General features: G+C 36.6%; 3 protein-coding genes across 6 annotated transcripts in view; all 3 read left to right on the forward strand.

The window, feature by feature from the left end:
• Window positions 1–3,172, forward strand: part of LOC144435919 (autocrine proliferation repressor protein A-like) — an 8,258-nt gene extending 5,086 nt beyond the window's left edge. The window contains exons 8-15 of the mRNA XM_078124562.1: window positions 60–189; window positions 719–836; window positions 1,190–1,277; window positions 1,482–1,520; window positions 1,759–1,847; window positions 2,029–2,119; window positions 2,553–2,618; window positions 3,053–3,172. Of these exons, the coding sequence (XP_077980688.1) occupies window positions 60–189; window positions 719–836; window positions 1,190–1,277; window positions 1,482–1,520; window positions 1,759–1,847; window positions 2,029–2,119; window positions 2,553–2,618; window positions 3,053–3,172 (741 nt within the window). The remainder of the gene's footprint in view (window positions 1–59; window positions 190–718; window positions 837–1,189; window positions 1,278–1,481; window positions 1,521–1,758; window positions 1,848–2,028; window positions 2,120–2,552; window positions 2,619–3,052) is intronic.
• An 818-nt stretch (window positions 3,173–3,990) lies between these two features.
• On the forward strand, window positions 3,991–13,004 carry LOC144435242 (autocrine proliferation repressor protein A-like). Of its 4 annotated transcripts, none has more exons than XM_078123827.1 (16): window positions 3,991–4,302; window positions 5,090–5,355; window positions 6,733–6,847; window positions 7,138–7,203; window positions 7,710–7,758; window positions 8,056–8,169; window positions 8,351–8,446; window positions 8,578–8,667; window positions 8,970–9,099; window positions 9,550–9,667; window positions 10,050–10,137; window positions 10,540–10,578; window positions 10,975–11,063; window positions 11,329–11,425; window positions 12,045–12,110; window positions 12,352–13,004. In XM_078123827.1, the coding sequence occupies exons 2-16, from the start codon at window positions 5,169–5,171 to the stop codon at window positions 12,469–12,471; spliced, it is 1,464 nt and encodes a 487-aa protein (XP_077979953.1). In that variant the 5' UTR covers window positions 3,991–4,302; window positions 5,090–5,168; the 3' UTR covers window positions 12,472–13,004. The 4 variants fall into 4 exon arrangements, with proteins under 4 accessions (XP_077979953.1, XP_077979952.1, XP_077979951.1 ...); XM_078123826.1 differs by lacking the exon at window positions 3,991–4,302 and adding an exon at window positions 4,520–4,714 and having other exon boundaries at window positions 5,097–5,355; XM_078123825.1 differs by lacking the exon at window positions 3,991–4,302 and adding an exon at window positions 4,520–4,670.
• Window positions 13,005–14,505: 1,501 nt separating this feature from the next.
• The window catches only part of LOC144434957 (autocrine proliferation repressor protein A-like), a 7,708-nt gene continuing 7,213 nt past the window's right edge, over window positions 14,506–15,000 (forward strand). Inside the window, exon 1 of the mRNA XM_078123488.1 lies at window positions 14,506–14,695. Coding sequence (XP_077979614.1) covers window positions 14,506–14,695 — 190 coding nt within the window. The remainder of the gene's footprint in view (window positions 14,696–15,000) is intronic.

Raw genomic sequence — 15,000 nt, forward strand, 5'->3', positions numbered from 1 at the left:
TCTTGTTTTTTTAGAAGACATTTCGTAAATCGTCTCCTTTTCATTCATTTTGTTTTCAGAATCTTCATCACCATTACCGATCGCTGGGTGGATGGACATTTGCCTTCGATGACTACTACCAAGAAGATATCACCATGGAAATAGATAATCCTATGACACAACAATTATTTGATATAGTTGACCCTTATGGTAAGTTCCATTCGTTTAAGATATCAGCTTGTTAAAAAAAGATAACCCAATGAGATGACAACGAATTGATATTGTCAACTCAAGTTTACAATCAAGTTAATAGTATATGAAACAATTCAGGGACATGTTGAACTTGCAGAAAAGTTCTCAGAAACACTCACTGTTTCACACCTCTAAAGTTCTCTCCTGAGACTATGAAGCGACAGTTGCCCCTGTCCATGATCATGACTTATCATCTGCGATGTATTCCTACTTGGTGGGTCATACTTGTGGGTATATCACTGCAGACATGCTGCCAATCTCTAATACCTCGTATTTCCAATGTCTGAAGTTCCATTATCTTATCTCCAAATTTCCCTGTGTTGACGTACAGACTAATTTTCTTTACTGGTTACGGTTTGCTATGGCTCGGTGGTAGTGTCAATCAACTTTGGTCGATGCTAATTATTTTCAACGACGTATACTCAGTATAACTAGTTTTCACAATTATCTTTATCGGTACACCGCCTGATCGATTATTACATCACAGCCTACAGAGATAGACTAACGATGCCAAAACTGGTAGTCACCGCGTCTGGCGATGAATTCTTCCTGCCTGACGATTCTCATTACTACTACGATAATATGAAAGGACCTACATATCTCAAGTACGTAAGAACATCAAACCACTTCTTGTTTAAAGTACTGGCCTTCGACATCATCTTTCAAGACAAGTTAAAGAACACTTAAATCAGTAATATTCATAGTTTAACCCTTGACCCCCATTGGCGTGATATACTCTTATGGAGGACGTGCCAATTCAATACTTGTCCAGGTCCAGATCCAGTTTATCAAAATTCCACTAGTTTGAACGCCATTGATTTGATACACTCTAGACGTATCTTGAGAAGTCAGAATGTCCCCCTGAGTATATGGCAATTAGTGATATTATCAACACACACCTATATTGTTCATAGTACCCACGATTGACAGCTAATCTCCCTTCTTATACCATATACAGGATAACACCAAACTCTGAACACTCTCAGACTGGCCATTACGTCGATGATCTTTTTGCTATGAGGGCGTTTTTCTTGGCAAACTATGAGGTAGGAGAAAAAGTAGAATAATATAAATTTGTATCATTTTCTCAACACAGTTAAAACATTTATGATATGGTGGTAAGTATGATTTGTACATGAGAAATAAAAGCAAATTCCATTGTGACTTCATATCAAATAAAGAAAACTGTGACGTCTTCTACTAACAATCATTATAATATTTCATGAATTACATCTCTTTTAATCTCACAGGGCTTAAAGCTTCCAAAGATGACATGGGAGAGAAAAGAGGTGAGAAAAAAGTTGTCTACGTAAGCAGGCTTTTTTTATTCATTTTACTCTTAGTCAATTGAGTAATATAAAGACACAGAACATAGAAGGTATATATTTTGAATGAAAATAAACTACTTACAATACTTTTTTAACCTGCAAAATGGCAAAAAAATGACATTTCTGTTTGTTTGTTTGTTTGTTTGTTTGTTTACTTTATTTGAAATACTACTGATACATCATTTGATTCACATTGCAGACTGCCACACATGGTAGCATCACAATGCACACCGATACGAAACCACTGACAGTGCACTGTTACAGAGCCAAGACTTTGAATGACAAAAGGTATGTTAAGTAGATATTTGTTATTTTTCGTACAGTTTCAAAGTAATGTGCTTTTTTGTGCTGAATGTAGTTTTAATGAATACATAGCTTACTTTTGTTAGGATATGGTAATTATGGTAAATACGCAGCAACTAATGTTCTTCCCAATCATGATAATAAAATAATCATATTATAATTACAGGAGAGATTTCCGTCTGGTTGGCATCGATCCTGCAACTGGTCAACCTGGACCTCAAGGTATTCCATGGTTAGCATTTGACGTGCAAAATCCGGTGAGAAAATATTCCACGAGTTAACGTTGTACAAAGGGACACACTTTCTTCACACCTCTACCATATGAACCACGCTAAAACAAACAAACAAACAAACAAACAAACAAACAAACAAAACAAACACACACACACACACATACATACATACATACATACATACACATACATACATACATACATACATACATACATACATACATACATACGTACATACATATCTTTCTGCTTATATGATTATCCGTACCGCGTTTACCAATATGTCTGTCGGTTAGGCTGTCTATATGTCCATTTGCCTGTTTGTCTGTATGATTACAAATGTATTTATCTTTCCGTCAGTGTAGCCGTGTGTCCGTGTATCCCTCTGCCACTCTGTCTGTGGTCACTCACACACTGCAGATATTAATCTGCAATATTTCTTTTACATATATTTTAGAGTGAAGGCACTTACTATGTTGAATTTGAAAAACCTGCATCTGGTTGGATAGGATTCTTCATGCTGGTAAGTTCAACAATCTTGAAAACACATTCAATAAGTTGAGTAATTTAGAAACTAACTTGTCATACATCTGTCTTGGTGTGTTATACACCATTCACAGTTGAGTATCACCCTCTCCGTCCAACTTAGTCAGCATGACTTTTAACTCAGTTTCTTTGTAGAGTGTGTTAATAGTGACAACTGTGTCATGCTGTGTATGTAACTATAGACAATAGATTGAGAAGAGTTACCCTTCTATTATCTATACTACAGTAAATCAAAGCATATATCGCGTTAGTATACCCCACAGTTCCTCCATCTATAGGACTTTGCCATGTGCATGAAGGTGCAATCAGGCGACTATGTTTCTTATTCAGTTGACTGCACACATCGTGCTTTGCATGTTATAGACTTGCTACAAAATTAACACCACGTAACGCACTGTTTCTTTCACCTAGGCTACATTCCCAGGTGCCAGAGACACAGTATTGGAATTCACTACTGAGATGCATATCATTCCCGATGTCTTTCCCTTCCCGGATTGTCAAGGAAAAGGGTGCTATGGAACCCTCGTCTAAAGTTATGATGAGTGCTCTACTGAAATAGTGCATAGCTACTCCGCATCAGATCTAAACATTTTATTTGCCATTCATGTTTTTTTAGCTATAAATTTGTGAAGACACGATAGTAAGATTTTCCAACAGGTTAACGGCTATAAAAGATTAACTGTTTCCATGGCAATCAAATTGTAAGAAATACTACAACCTAGATAAAATATAGATGTCAAATTTGCACATATTTGTACTTTGTGCACATGACGCTAGCTTTAATAAATATCTACATCGATTGATTATCACAGATTTTTAAAATTATTTTTATTTTTGTAACGGATGTAATGATTATCATATCACGGGGAATATAATAAATATGTGTCAATTTTACATATGTGTTTATCTCACTATTTTAGTTGTGTTGTTTTTGTTCATGAGCGGCGGCAAGGGCTTAATTTATCCTTGAAAACAACACTGTACTGATTGCCATTCCGTGCCTATATGGACTGCTACTGCAAATGAGTTAAAGTATACTTAGATTGCCAATGAAATATTTTAGTCAGTCGACCGAATTATGCAAACAGACCCTTCGGGTGGTTGTTGATTGTCACCACGTGATGAGTAACGCGTCTTTAAAAAAAAAAAACCATGACGTCCACGTGTGTCTGAGTAATTGCAAGTTACAATAATAACTCTCTGGTCGTACATTTTCTTATTTCCGCGCGCATTACCGGTACGGCACTAGACGGGTTACTATAATGTCCTGCGATATCCTTATTTGACCCGTATATCTCTAATGTATACATGTACGTTGTAGGTGCCACAAAATCAATAACGAAAACGATTACGAATGACATTTGGGGAAGTAAAGAAAGTGTGTACGTACATAATAGACGGGTGGACCTCAACACACAATGAAGCACATCTACACTCAATGCAACCCAACAGTATAAATCAATACACAGTCACTTTACCCCAGTTGCTGTCAGTGGAAACAAAGGGAGCGTCTGATCGCGACAAATAATTGTTTGACTGGTGTCAATCTATTTGATAGTTCCGACATCTTCATAAGATTCGTCCGGCTATTTATTGATGGTGTTGTTAAATTATGTTATGTACACATGTATATGCGCAGCACAGAGCTACCTGGACGTCCTGTAAGTATAGTTTAGTCATATGACACACAGAAACGTGACTGACTTTAATAGTTCACCCCTGTCAATAAATGACTGCGGAAGCGAAATTGGTGGGCCGTAAATGTTTCCTCAAACAGTATATTTACTTCCTGGTATGACGCGCTCTGGTTTTACCAGGGTGACTTTCCTGTCACAAAAACTGGCCCACTGTCTTTAAATGCAACGTTCAAGTAATGTGACTTCCTGGTCTCAAGCCACTCCATGTGTATGAATTGTTTGATTTACAGTGTTAAATAGCACCGCATGCAGTTGCAACTTACCGCCAACACTTCAGTCGAGAAGTAAGGTTACCCTCCAATTGAAAATCTGCTGTATTTCAGGTACCTAAGGTATTGATTTTATTGTGGTCATAAACCACGTCAAGTGAGCCACGGTTAGTTGCATTATATTAATTCATGTGTCGTTATCTTAAAATCCAGCAAATCAACACCGATGTCAACAATTAATTATAAGTATAACCAGCAAATATCACATGCATAGGTCGTTTACTAGTCTAAGACAATTGTCCTTACTGACGATGTGTTCTACTCCACTTGTACGTTCCAACCCGACATATAGTACGTAGTGGCATATCATGGTGTTTTGAACACAACTCAACCGTGTATGCGTGTACTGTTCTACAGTGCAGAGAGTCTCGACTAGAACGTTAGGGGGCAGAGTGACCATCGCATCGATCGGTCCAAATACATTGAACTTTGTCTTTCAGATTAAGGTACAACTGTTAATGTGACCTCAGTATTGTGGTCAGTCTGCAGGTAGCGCTGAAGACAGCCAGACTGCTTTGATAGAATTCACCGGACCGCGCACAGACTCACCTGTAAACAACGATGAAGTTTTCATTAGGAATCTGCTTTGCTGTGTTAGCTGTTACTTACAGCGTACATGCTACACCATTGGACGACTACGTCAACCGCCCTGACACACATTATAAATACGAAATACTGAGTACGCACTATGAAGCCGATGAATATACCGTTTATATCGTCAATATGACGTCACAAAAATGGCTTACAGGTAAGTTCTTACGCTTTTTCAATAACTATAAGTGTCCGCAATGTACTATAATAAATCGATGTAGGCCTAATGTGAAAACAGCAGGATTAAACAGAATGATTTTTTCGACAACTTAGCCCCACCCCACTCCTCATGGTCTGCGATATCTTCAAACGCAAAATAAATGCATTTTCAAAACTAATTTGCTTAGTTTTAATATACGTGTTTAAAAAAAATAGAAGTGTATGATTGTGTAACAGGTTATTTACCCCTTTATAATGCGACAACATAGACGTCCAGGTAAATCTCTAATCATATTTCAAGAGATATGTTCATACGATTACAAAAAAGGGGCGTGTCCCATGGGCAGGTCGAATTCATTGTGCAAGATTTTTAAAGCTGAAAAAATCATATTAGCAGAAAATGAAATGCTGTCACACGGTTTACTTAAACAAAGTTAGATATTTGACACCCGTCAAGGGACGGACACTTGGTTTCAAATTGAATGAGAAATATACTAAATAACTTATAATAGTTACTAAACGGTCCGATACCTCTATTTAAATATAAGTATGACAAAGCTGAGAGTTACTCTGCCAAACTACACGTCATGTACGTAGCAGACGTTACCATGAATAACACGTACCCTTTTTAGAGTGAAAATAAGCTAACAAATACTAGTTTAAGTGACACCAAAAGATCAAAAAATGTAGTATTAATCATTGGACAAGTCTGGTTAATATTCCAATACAAGGCATCCATTTTGGTTACGCTGTATGTGAGATATTTGTTTGCTTTGATGATCACGATCTTTGATAATGATGCGCTCAGATGAGCGCTGTCACCATAGCAACTGCAGTATATTAATGATTCGATACGAAAGTGAACGTCTGCAATATTTGCCTACTAGAGGCTCCAATATGTAACATAAATCACTACTTAACTAGATCATGGGATATTTGGATTTGATGATAGTTCGTCTATAATTCTCTGACCCTCAGATAACGAACACAGTGAGTTAGTTGTCTGAGGTTGACCTGATAATTGGAGATAACATGATATCTACATAATTGGTACCTGGTGTATTGGTAAAAAGTCCGAAGTAGCCAAATACAAAGTAACATTATAGGGAATAACTTTCCATGTAAACTGTCGTCAAGACGCACAAATTCATGGTAAATAGTTTAACGAATTACACAAACTAACATTCATCCTTGATTTTAAACAAACATGATTACATGATATGTTATTCTTCGACTTACCATTGGACAATTATTCCCCTTCTCCCAGTCAAATGAAAGGTTCACTAGCTGCATTTGCAACTCTCTTAGTATCTCATATCTACCAATATTATGACGAAACGAAACGTATTTGGTTTGTGTTTTTTTTAATCTTTAGACAAAGATGTAGACCGGTCCATCTGGTGGCATTACATGGCAATCACCGTACCAGATCAGCTGACGATAACAGACACCGCATTTATGTATATTACAGGCGGAAGTAATACTGATGGGTATGTAGTCATGGCAACTTAATATTCACATAATAGCAGATTTGAAAAGATTCGAAACTCTACTCTTGTATGGAATGCCAACCTGTAAGTGAACCTAGGGTCACTCTGAACTGGTACGACGAACAAATATCGTACATTGGAATGCAGTCTTTTTTACTATCAATAAAGAAAATACAAATTATGGTAACAAAATGGAACAAAAAATAGTTGAGTGCGTTAAATTAGCCATACTTAACACTCTCTGTCGCTCCAGGATTTCATGATCACTCGTAATATTATTTTGATTTCAGTCCCCCAGACCCAATGGGCGATGAAGAACTCATGATGACGTCACTGTTTGCTGTTACTACGGGAAGGTATGACGAATACTAAATGAGTTGCATATTATGATTGGTTTGGAGATAGTTGCACCCCCTCCAGTCATAAAGTATTTTCTACGACTGGTTTATTTTCCACGACTGTTTTGAAAAAGTTTCTTGGCCGTCTGTCACTTAACTTAGATTTATTCCTCGAACCTGTGATCCAGCCAAGGGTATTGTGTCACGGTAATGACTAACATAGTATCTTTACATGTATCAGTGGGGGGGGGGGGGAGTCTACTCCCAGAACAATATACACCAAGTCATGGACAGCGTGTTGTCTTATATTTGATTGGAAGGATTTTATGCTACATCAATATTTTTGGTGCCACCACTTTGGTCTCGAGATTAAATTAACTAAGTCATGTTTAGTCTCAGTTTTATTTTTCAGGCTTATCTTTTTTCGTTTTTAAATCACGCTATACTTATTCTTATTGAAAGTGTTGTAAATTAAAACTACACGTGTGTCTGATATAATAATATCCATCAACGTTCCTTTCTAGTATTGGTGCTTGTCTTATGCAGATTCCCAATGAACATATACGATTTTGGGTACGTAAAACTGAATGTCGGTGTCCTATTTGTGTTAGTGTGTGTTCTCCACTGTACAACATATTTTCAATTCATCATATAAGATCATCTGTGTCCGTAGTCATTCTCTTCAATTAGGGTATGTACTAAAGTAGATACATTATTCCAACTCACCCCAGAATAAAGCTTACTTGTGACTAAATAAAGACCACTCTTCTATTGTGATCTGAGTTTGTGATAAATACACTGCGCCTGAAACCATTTGTTCCCAACTAAAACATAGAACATACAATGAATGCTTTTCACTTTGTATAACAGGGAGATCCCAAGAACAAAAGCCGTACAGAGGACGGTATAATCGCCTATACCTGGAAACATTTCATAGATGATCCAACTCAACCTGATTGGTTACTGCGCATGCCCATGACAAAGGTAAGTGGTGATGGATGGATAGATAGGTAGAGAGATAGATAGATAGATAGATAGATAGATAGATAGATAGATAGATAGATAGATAGATAGATAGATAGATAGATAGATTTAACAAAGTTATAATTTAATCAATAAATATTAATAGTTACGATCCTAATATCAATATTATATTGGTTTTCAGGCTACCGTTCGTGCTATGGATACTATCGCAGACATTGCAAAGAAGAAGGTGTCCGGTGCAAACATCAGCAAATTTATGATTGCCGGTGCTTCTAAAGTAAGTAACTAATACTGTTATGTCTGATTACTGTTCTTTTTATTAAGTGACTACATGTATACCATATATGTACTACGTCTACACATTTGGTGTAACCCATTGACTAACACGTCGTCTATTCATTAATACAGCGCGGATGGACAACTTGGACTGCCGCCGCCGTTGATAAACGTGTTATCGCTGCTGCACCGATTGTCATGGATGAACTCAATATGGTTAAGGTAAGTCATAATTCGATACATGATTTGAACAAGTATTTATAAGGGCTATTCTGTAACTTGTCTCTTTTAAGATTGCATAGCTTGTATTTCTTCCTGGGAATAGTTGAATGGACGGATTAGTGGTTTGATGGATAGAGGGAGGTGGTTAGATGCGTGCTGCAGAAACTTAACTGTATAGTTGTGTTCTGTTGGTTGGTAGGGGGGGGGGGGGTAAACTACTTCTAAGAATATAACTCTTGAGATTCTATATATTTAATATAACAAATAAAATATATGATAAAAATTATGGCCTTTTATTCCAGAATTTACATCACCACTATCGAGCGTACGGTGGCTGGACATTTGCCTTGAGTGATTACTATGAGGAAGATATCACTAAACTTCTAGATAATCCCAATACACAGAAGATGGCTGATATCGTTGACCCCATAGGTAGGTTATTAGTTTGTATAAGTTGGGTCATAAGTACATGTATGTATGTATGTATGTATGTATGTATGTATGTATATGTATGTATGTATGTATGTATGTATGTATTTACGTACGTACGTATGTATGTATGTATGTATGTATGTATGTATGTATGTATGTATGTATGTATTTACGTATGTATGTATGTATGTATGTATGTATGTATGTATGTATGTATGTATGTATGTATTTACGTACGTACGTATGTATGTATGTATGTATGTATGTATGTATGTATGTATGTATGTATTTACGTATGTATGTATGTATGTATGTATGTATGTATGTATGTATGTATGTATGTATGTATGTATTTACGTACGTACGTATGTATGTATGGCATTGCATGCATTCATGCATGCATATCTTTTGGATAACTTGGTAACAGTTAATATATGGTTTCTATTGCAGCTTACAAAGACAGACTGACGATGCCTAAATTGATAGTTTCTACAGGAGGTGACGAATTCTTCCTACCCGACGACTCTCACTATTACTTTGATGAGATGCTTGGTGAAACTCACCTCAGGTTTGTAGAAAATTAGTAATAATTTTGTTATACAGAGATAAAAAATCCAAGTATAAACTAAGTCTTCGAATCATGCAACATATAGTGTAGCAAGCAGCGGACTAATCGTCAAACCCAAATTAGATTTATTTTATATTGAAGCCATTGGTCCGCATTGGTTATCAGTGGACAGAGGTTTGTTTTGGGTTCAAATTCCATCAAATACTCCAGGTACAGTTGGATCTAATGTTGCTAGTCCGAAGTTCTTTTGATAAGATACAAATAATACAGGTCAAAACAAACCAAGGACAGTTGATAAAATGCGAAATAGAATGTTGGTAAGATTTCATTTGTTTTCATTTAAAAGCTCGAAGTTGATATTAATATGTCGTTTTATTTACAGAATTACACCAAACGCCGAACATTCGCTGATTCTCCACTACGCAGACACACTTCTAAATCTACGATCATTCTTCCTGAGTGTCGTTCAGGTAGGTTGTGATAGTGTAGAGCCCAAACTCAGATGACTATACTGTCGAGGATGTGTTGTTGTTGTTGTTGTTGTTGTTGTTGGTGGTGGTGGTGGTGGTGGTGGTGGTGGTGGTTGTGGTGGTGGTGGTGGTGGCGGCGGCGGTGGCGGCGGCGGTGTGGTGGTGATGATGATGATGATGATGATGATGATGGTTGTTGTTGTTGCTGTTGGTGGGGGTGGTGGTAGTTGTGGTGGTGGTGGTGACGGCGGCGGTGTGGTAGTGGTGTGGTGGTGGTGGTGGTGGTGATGATGGTGGTGGTGGTGATGATGATGATGATGATGATGATGATGATGATGATGATGATGATGATGATCCAAATTTAATTACACTAACCGTTCTTTCCCAATCCATTTCTTACAGAACAAAAAGAGACCAAAGATGACGTGGGTTAGAAACGAGGTATGTTTTATTTATATGCTGGATTTCAAATATCAATATTTGGTAACAAACCAAAACACTCATAACCCCATTATTAGATACCTAATGTCGATTATTATTAATTAAATTATAACTTGTGATTTTCAAAATGGTAAATAACAACAGAAACGCCCTGAATCTACAAAATTTAAAAGAACTCAACACTTCTTGTTTGTGTACTAGTAACATTTCTGAAAAAAACATAACATCCTCCTATAGCTAGGATGTAACTATGTCTTCGCAAACGCAACCAAATATATAGACTTTTGATATAAAATAGCTCGTCTCGCAGTATAGTAACGGAAGATTTAGTATTGCACATTGTACATTGTACGCTGATTTAACAATAAATTCCTGGTCATCTTTACTTGGTTACAGACAGCAACTCATGGTAGCATCACTATGTACACCGATACGCCACCCGTGTCTGTCAAATGTTACAGAGCTAAAACCTTTGACGCAAAGAGGTAATGTAATATCTCAGGCATTCCAAGTCCATCGTACTGCGTCACGAAATGTCAAAGGTCTCACCTTGGTTTGTACCGACGCTACGGCATGATCGTGAACGATAAATATCTCACTTCTTTTCATTTATCTTTGATGCGTTTCATTAATTTTTTTGACCTCCAACAGTGATGAGAAATCTTTTGTGGTAATACTTCGAAGCTCCAATGTTGAGTAAAAGTTCAGTTATGAAGTGGGTTTGAAATTCTTTTCTTTCTTTTTTTGCAGACGCGACTTTCGGTTATTGATAAACGACCCAAGTACCGGCCAACCTGTACCACATCCAGTTATGTGGCTAACCTTTGCTGACAATTTAAAGAAAGTGGTAAGTACAGTAAATATGGAATTTAAAATGATAGAAGGGGGGGGGGGTGATCGTTTGTCTCGGTTTCTCTGTTAGTATATCTGATTCCGTCAGTGTCTCTCTTCCACTCACGTCTTCTTTACTTCCTCTCCACTAGCTTTTGTTTGTCCGACTGGCTGTCTGTCTGTCTGTCTGTCTGTCTGTCTGTCTGTCTGTCTGTCTGTCTGTCTGTGTCTGTCTGTCTGTCTGTCTGTCTGTGTGTATGTATGTCTCATGCGTTCACAGAAAAAGACATTTATATTATGCATGCACGTGTGCATGTATGTGTCTATGTGTATCTGTGTGTGTGTGTGTGTGTGTGTGTGTGTGTGTGTGTGTGTGTGTGTGACTGATGAGAACAACTATATGTATATGAATGCATAGCCCAACTCTTAATATACTCCCATAAACCTACTTCTGTAAAACTCAAAGATATTCCGATCCTTGGAGCGAGAGATGATTTAAGATTAATTTTCGGTCCAGTGCATTTTCTAAAGGAAACATTATAGAAGTGTGCGTATTTATAATCATATTTTCCGCACAACGTACTTGACATCTACTAGTATTTTATTCAATATTTGTTTGCTACTTCTCTTCTCAGAGCAATACAGAATATAATTGTGCATTCCAGAAGCCATCATCAGGTTGGATAGCCTTCTTCATTGAGGTAGGGTTCTTTTTTTGTGGATCAATTTAGCTTGATCAAAGTTCCTACAACGTATGTGCGAATTAAAATCTAAAAACTGAATTTCCAAAATGGCTTGTAATTATGATTTCTTCAACAACAAAAAATGTCTTTTACTTGGATGAGCGTAACTCCTCAACCCTTGATCTAAAATTGAATATGTGAGTGAATTTGATATATTGATAAGATTGTCTGACCTATCTTTCACTGTCTTTACGTCTAGGCTACCTACAGTGGACCAAAGGGCACGAGGTTAGAAATCACTACAGAGGTCAACATAGTCCCGGATGTGTTTCCTTTCCCCGATTGCCATGGTGAGGGTTGCTATGGCACCCTTGTATAAATCCATACAGACTTAGCCAATATCGTGCCATAAATTGAAAGAAAGTATTGTTTAAAATTGTAACATTTGTATTTTATAAGAATATTTTCAGTCTCATAAGAATGCTTGCATAGAATATTTCGAAATAAATTGATTTAATACTACATAAATGAATGAATAAATAAATAAATAAATAAATATAAAGGTAATTCTCACATTACTCCTGTCCGTTGTTAGGAGACATGGAATACATTGCAAACTATTATCGCATACCAAATATCCATATTAGAGAGTAAGTCATCATAATAACATTTTTCCTTGTCTTTTTTATATATAATGTAATTTGTTCATTGTATAGAGTTATTGGTGTAATCTGTGATGAGTATCCTTTTCTTCTGTGGAATTTTAAAATTCTCCCACATATGAGTAGATTTTCAGGACAGTTTTATGAATTTTGCCATGTACGTGATTTGAATACTTAATGAGTTCCCATATAATGAGGTTACGTTGTTCATAGATACACCAGATGTTTATGTGGGAGTTTGATTGGTTGATATGGATACTTGATATGTATTATTCTTAAAAATGTAATAAACAGGACTCAACAAGTTTAATCTACTTGTGATGTTCATGTGTTCTCAAATTCTCTAACCCCCCCCCCCCCACCCGCTTTCATGATCGATAAGGTTTTGCCATGAACTGAAGAGACTAAAGCTGGATTTGTTATATTTCAAACTTTCCTTAGATGAAAATTATTTTACGTGAAACCTTGATTCAAAGTGGACACATGTACGAGGATTGGATATTTATTTTATATATTTTATAAAATAAGTCTATCATGGCTTCCTACTTGAAAAATCAATGTGAAACAACATTGATCAAGTCTGTCTTTGTAACTCAATACATTGCAAAGTGCTAAAAGATGTGTAAGAAAGTTTGTTATTGTGCGTACAATGACAAAGATTTTTTACACATCATTCTATTGGTCTTTTGCAATTTATAGAGTTACAACAATGACTTGGTATGTGTTGTTTTACGTTGATTTATTTTTATTTTTCAAGTAGGAAGCCATGCTAAATTTGTTTTATAAATACAAAATCGAAAATAAATATCCAATCCTGATTCATATGACCACTTAACTATTTTTCAATAAGTGTAATATTTATATTATTACATGTATTCAATGGCAAAAATCGCCTTCTTGCGTTGTTCGTCTAGCTAGGTGCTAGGGGCTTCCTTCAATTGACCGAGACTTGATTTATATCGATAGAAAGTGATGCTGCAAAACTACCAAAATATTTAAACTCCGCTCATGCCCCTTTAACTTACTCTAAGTTACAATTTAATGGTATTCTTTATAATTATACTGATTCAGAAATCAGATTTCATTGCAAATTCCAAAGCAAATCCGAGTTCCATTGTTAGTTACCACGATTTACCTTTTTACAACACCTATTAGTATCTGACGGAATGGACTTTATACAAAGTATTGATGGCCTGTGCTACTTACATATCTTGGTGATTTTCGTTTGGCCTCAAAAGTCTAAATTCTAAAAGTCTGAAAGAATGATTAGTTTTATGACATTATTGAAAACTAAAAAAATGAGAAAACACATATCCTATCTGGATTACTCAGGGTAAACAAAGAATTTTACATCAGTTAGTTCTACACATTCCACCAAGAAATTCACAGTACATTCATGCAAGCAGTAGGACAGATAGAGGTATAAAAGTTGACCTGGTCGCTTAGGTAACGTGGACACAGACCGGTCTGGTGATGTAAATGGATGAGTTAGTACCCATCTTTATCTTCTGATCAATCCAGGTACTGTCAGGCTAAATTCCATAGTACAGAGAGATAGCGTATCAACTTTGCACGGGACTAGTCATCACCTGATGGTCACAAGACGAGATGGACTGTTTGTATCGATAAAATGTCAGGCATTGCAAACCATTCAATACGACATTCTCCTGTACTTTAACCTTTGCCCTGCTTTCAAATGTACCAGATTTGTCAGGACAATTGAAAACACCACACCCACCAATTTTGGCGCCATGTATATCCTTGCAAAGGCAATCTTTTTGGTTGGGTTAGTTTTACCGGGAATCATTGCAACTCCATTGGATGATTACGTGAATACCCCAGACCACCACTACAAATATGAGGAACTTGACTACAAACATGTGGTTGAAGGAAAATATACACTATACATGGTTAATATGACGTCACAGAAATGGTTAACAGGCAAGTGACATATATTATCATACTTCTGTCTTTTGTTCTATATTTTCTTGAAAACTTCAAATATACTAGTTGTTGGTTACACAGACGACTCTGCAAATGTTTACAATCAGCACCAATTTCAACGGTGACGAGGACCGTACTATATACGACAAACTTGATAAAAACAAAAGGACATAAATATTTCCAGTAGGCACTGTGATGGCGCCCTCATCGAGTTCAGGTTTGTATTCGTTTTCATCGTACGACTCCAGGATACCTCAACTGTCTTATCTGTACGGGCTGTACCGATCATAAACACCAAAAAC

The sequence above is a fragment of the Glandiceps talaboti genome, chromosome 5 (assembly GCF_964340395.1).
Source record: "Glandiceps talaboti chromosome 5, keGlaTala1.1, whole genome shotgun sequence".
Lineage (NCBI taxonomy): Eukaryota > Metazoa > Hemichordata > Enteropneusta > Spengelidae > Glandiceps > Glandiceps talaboti.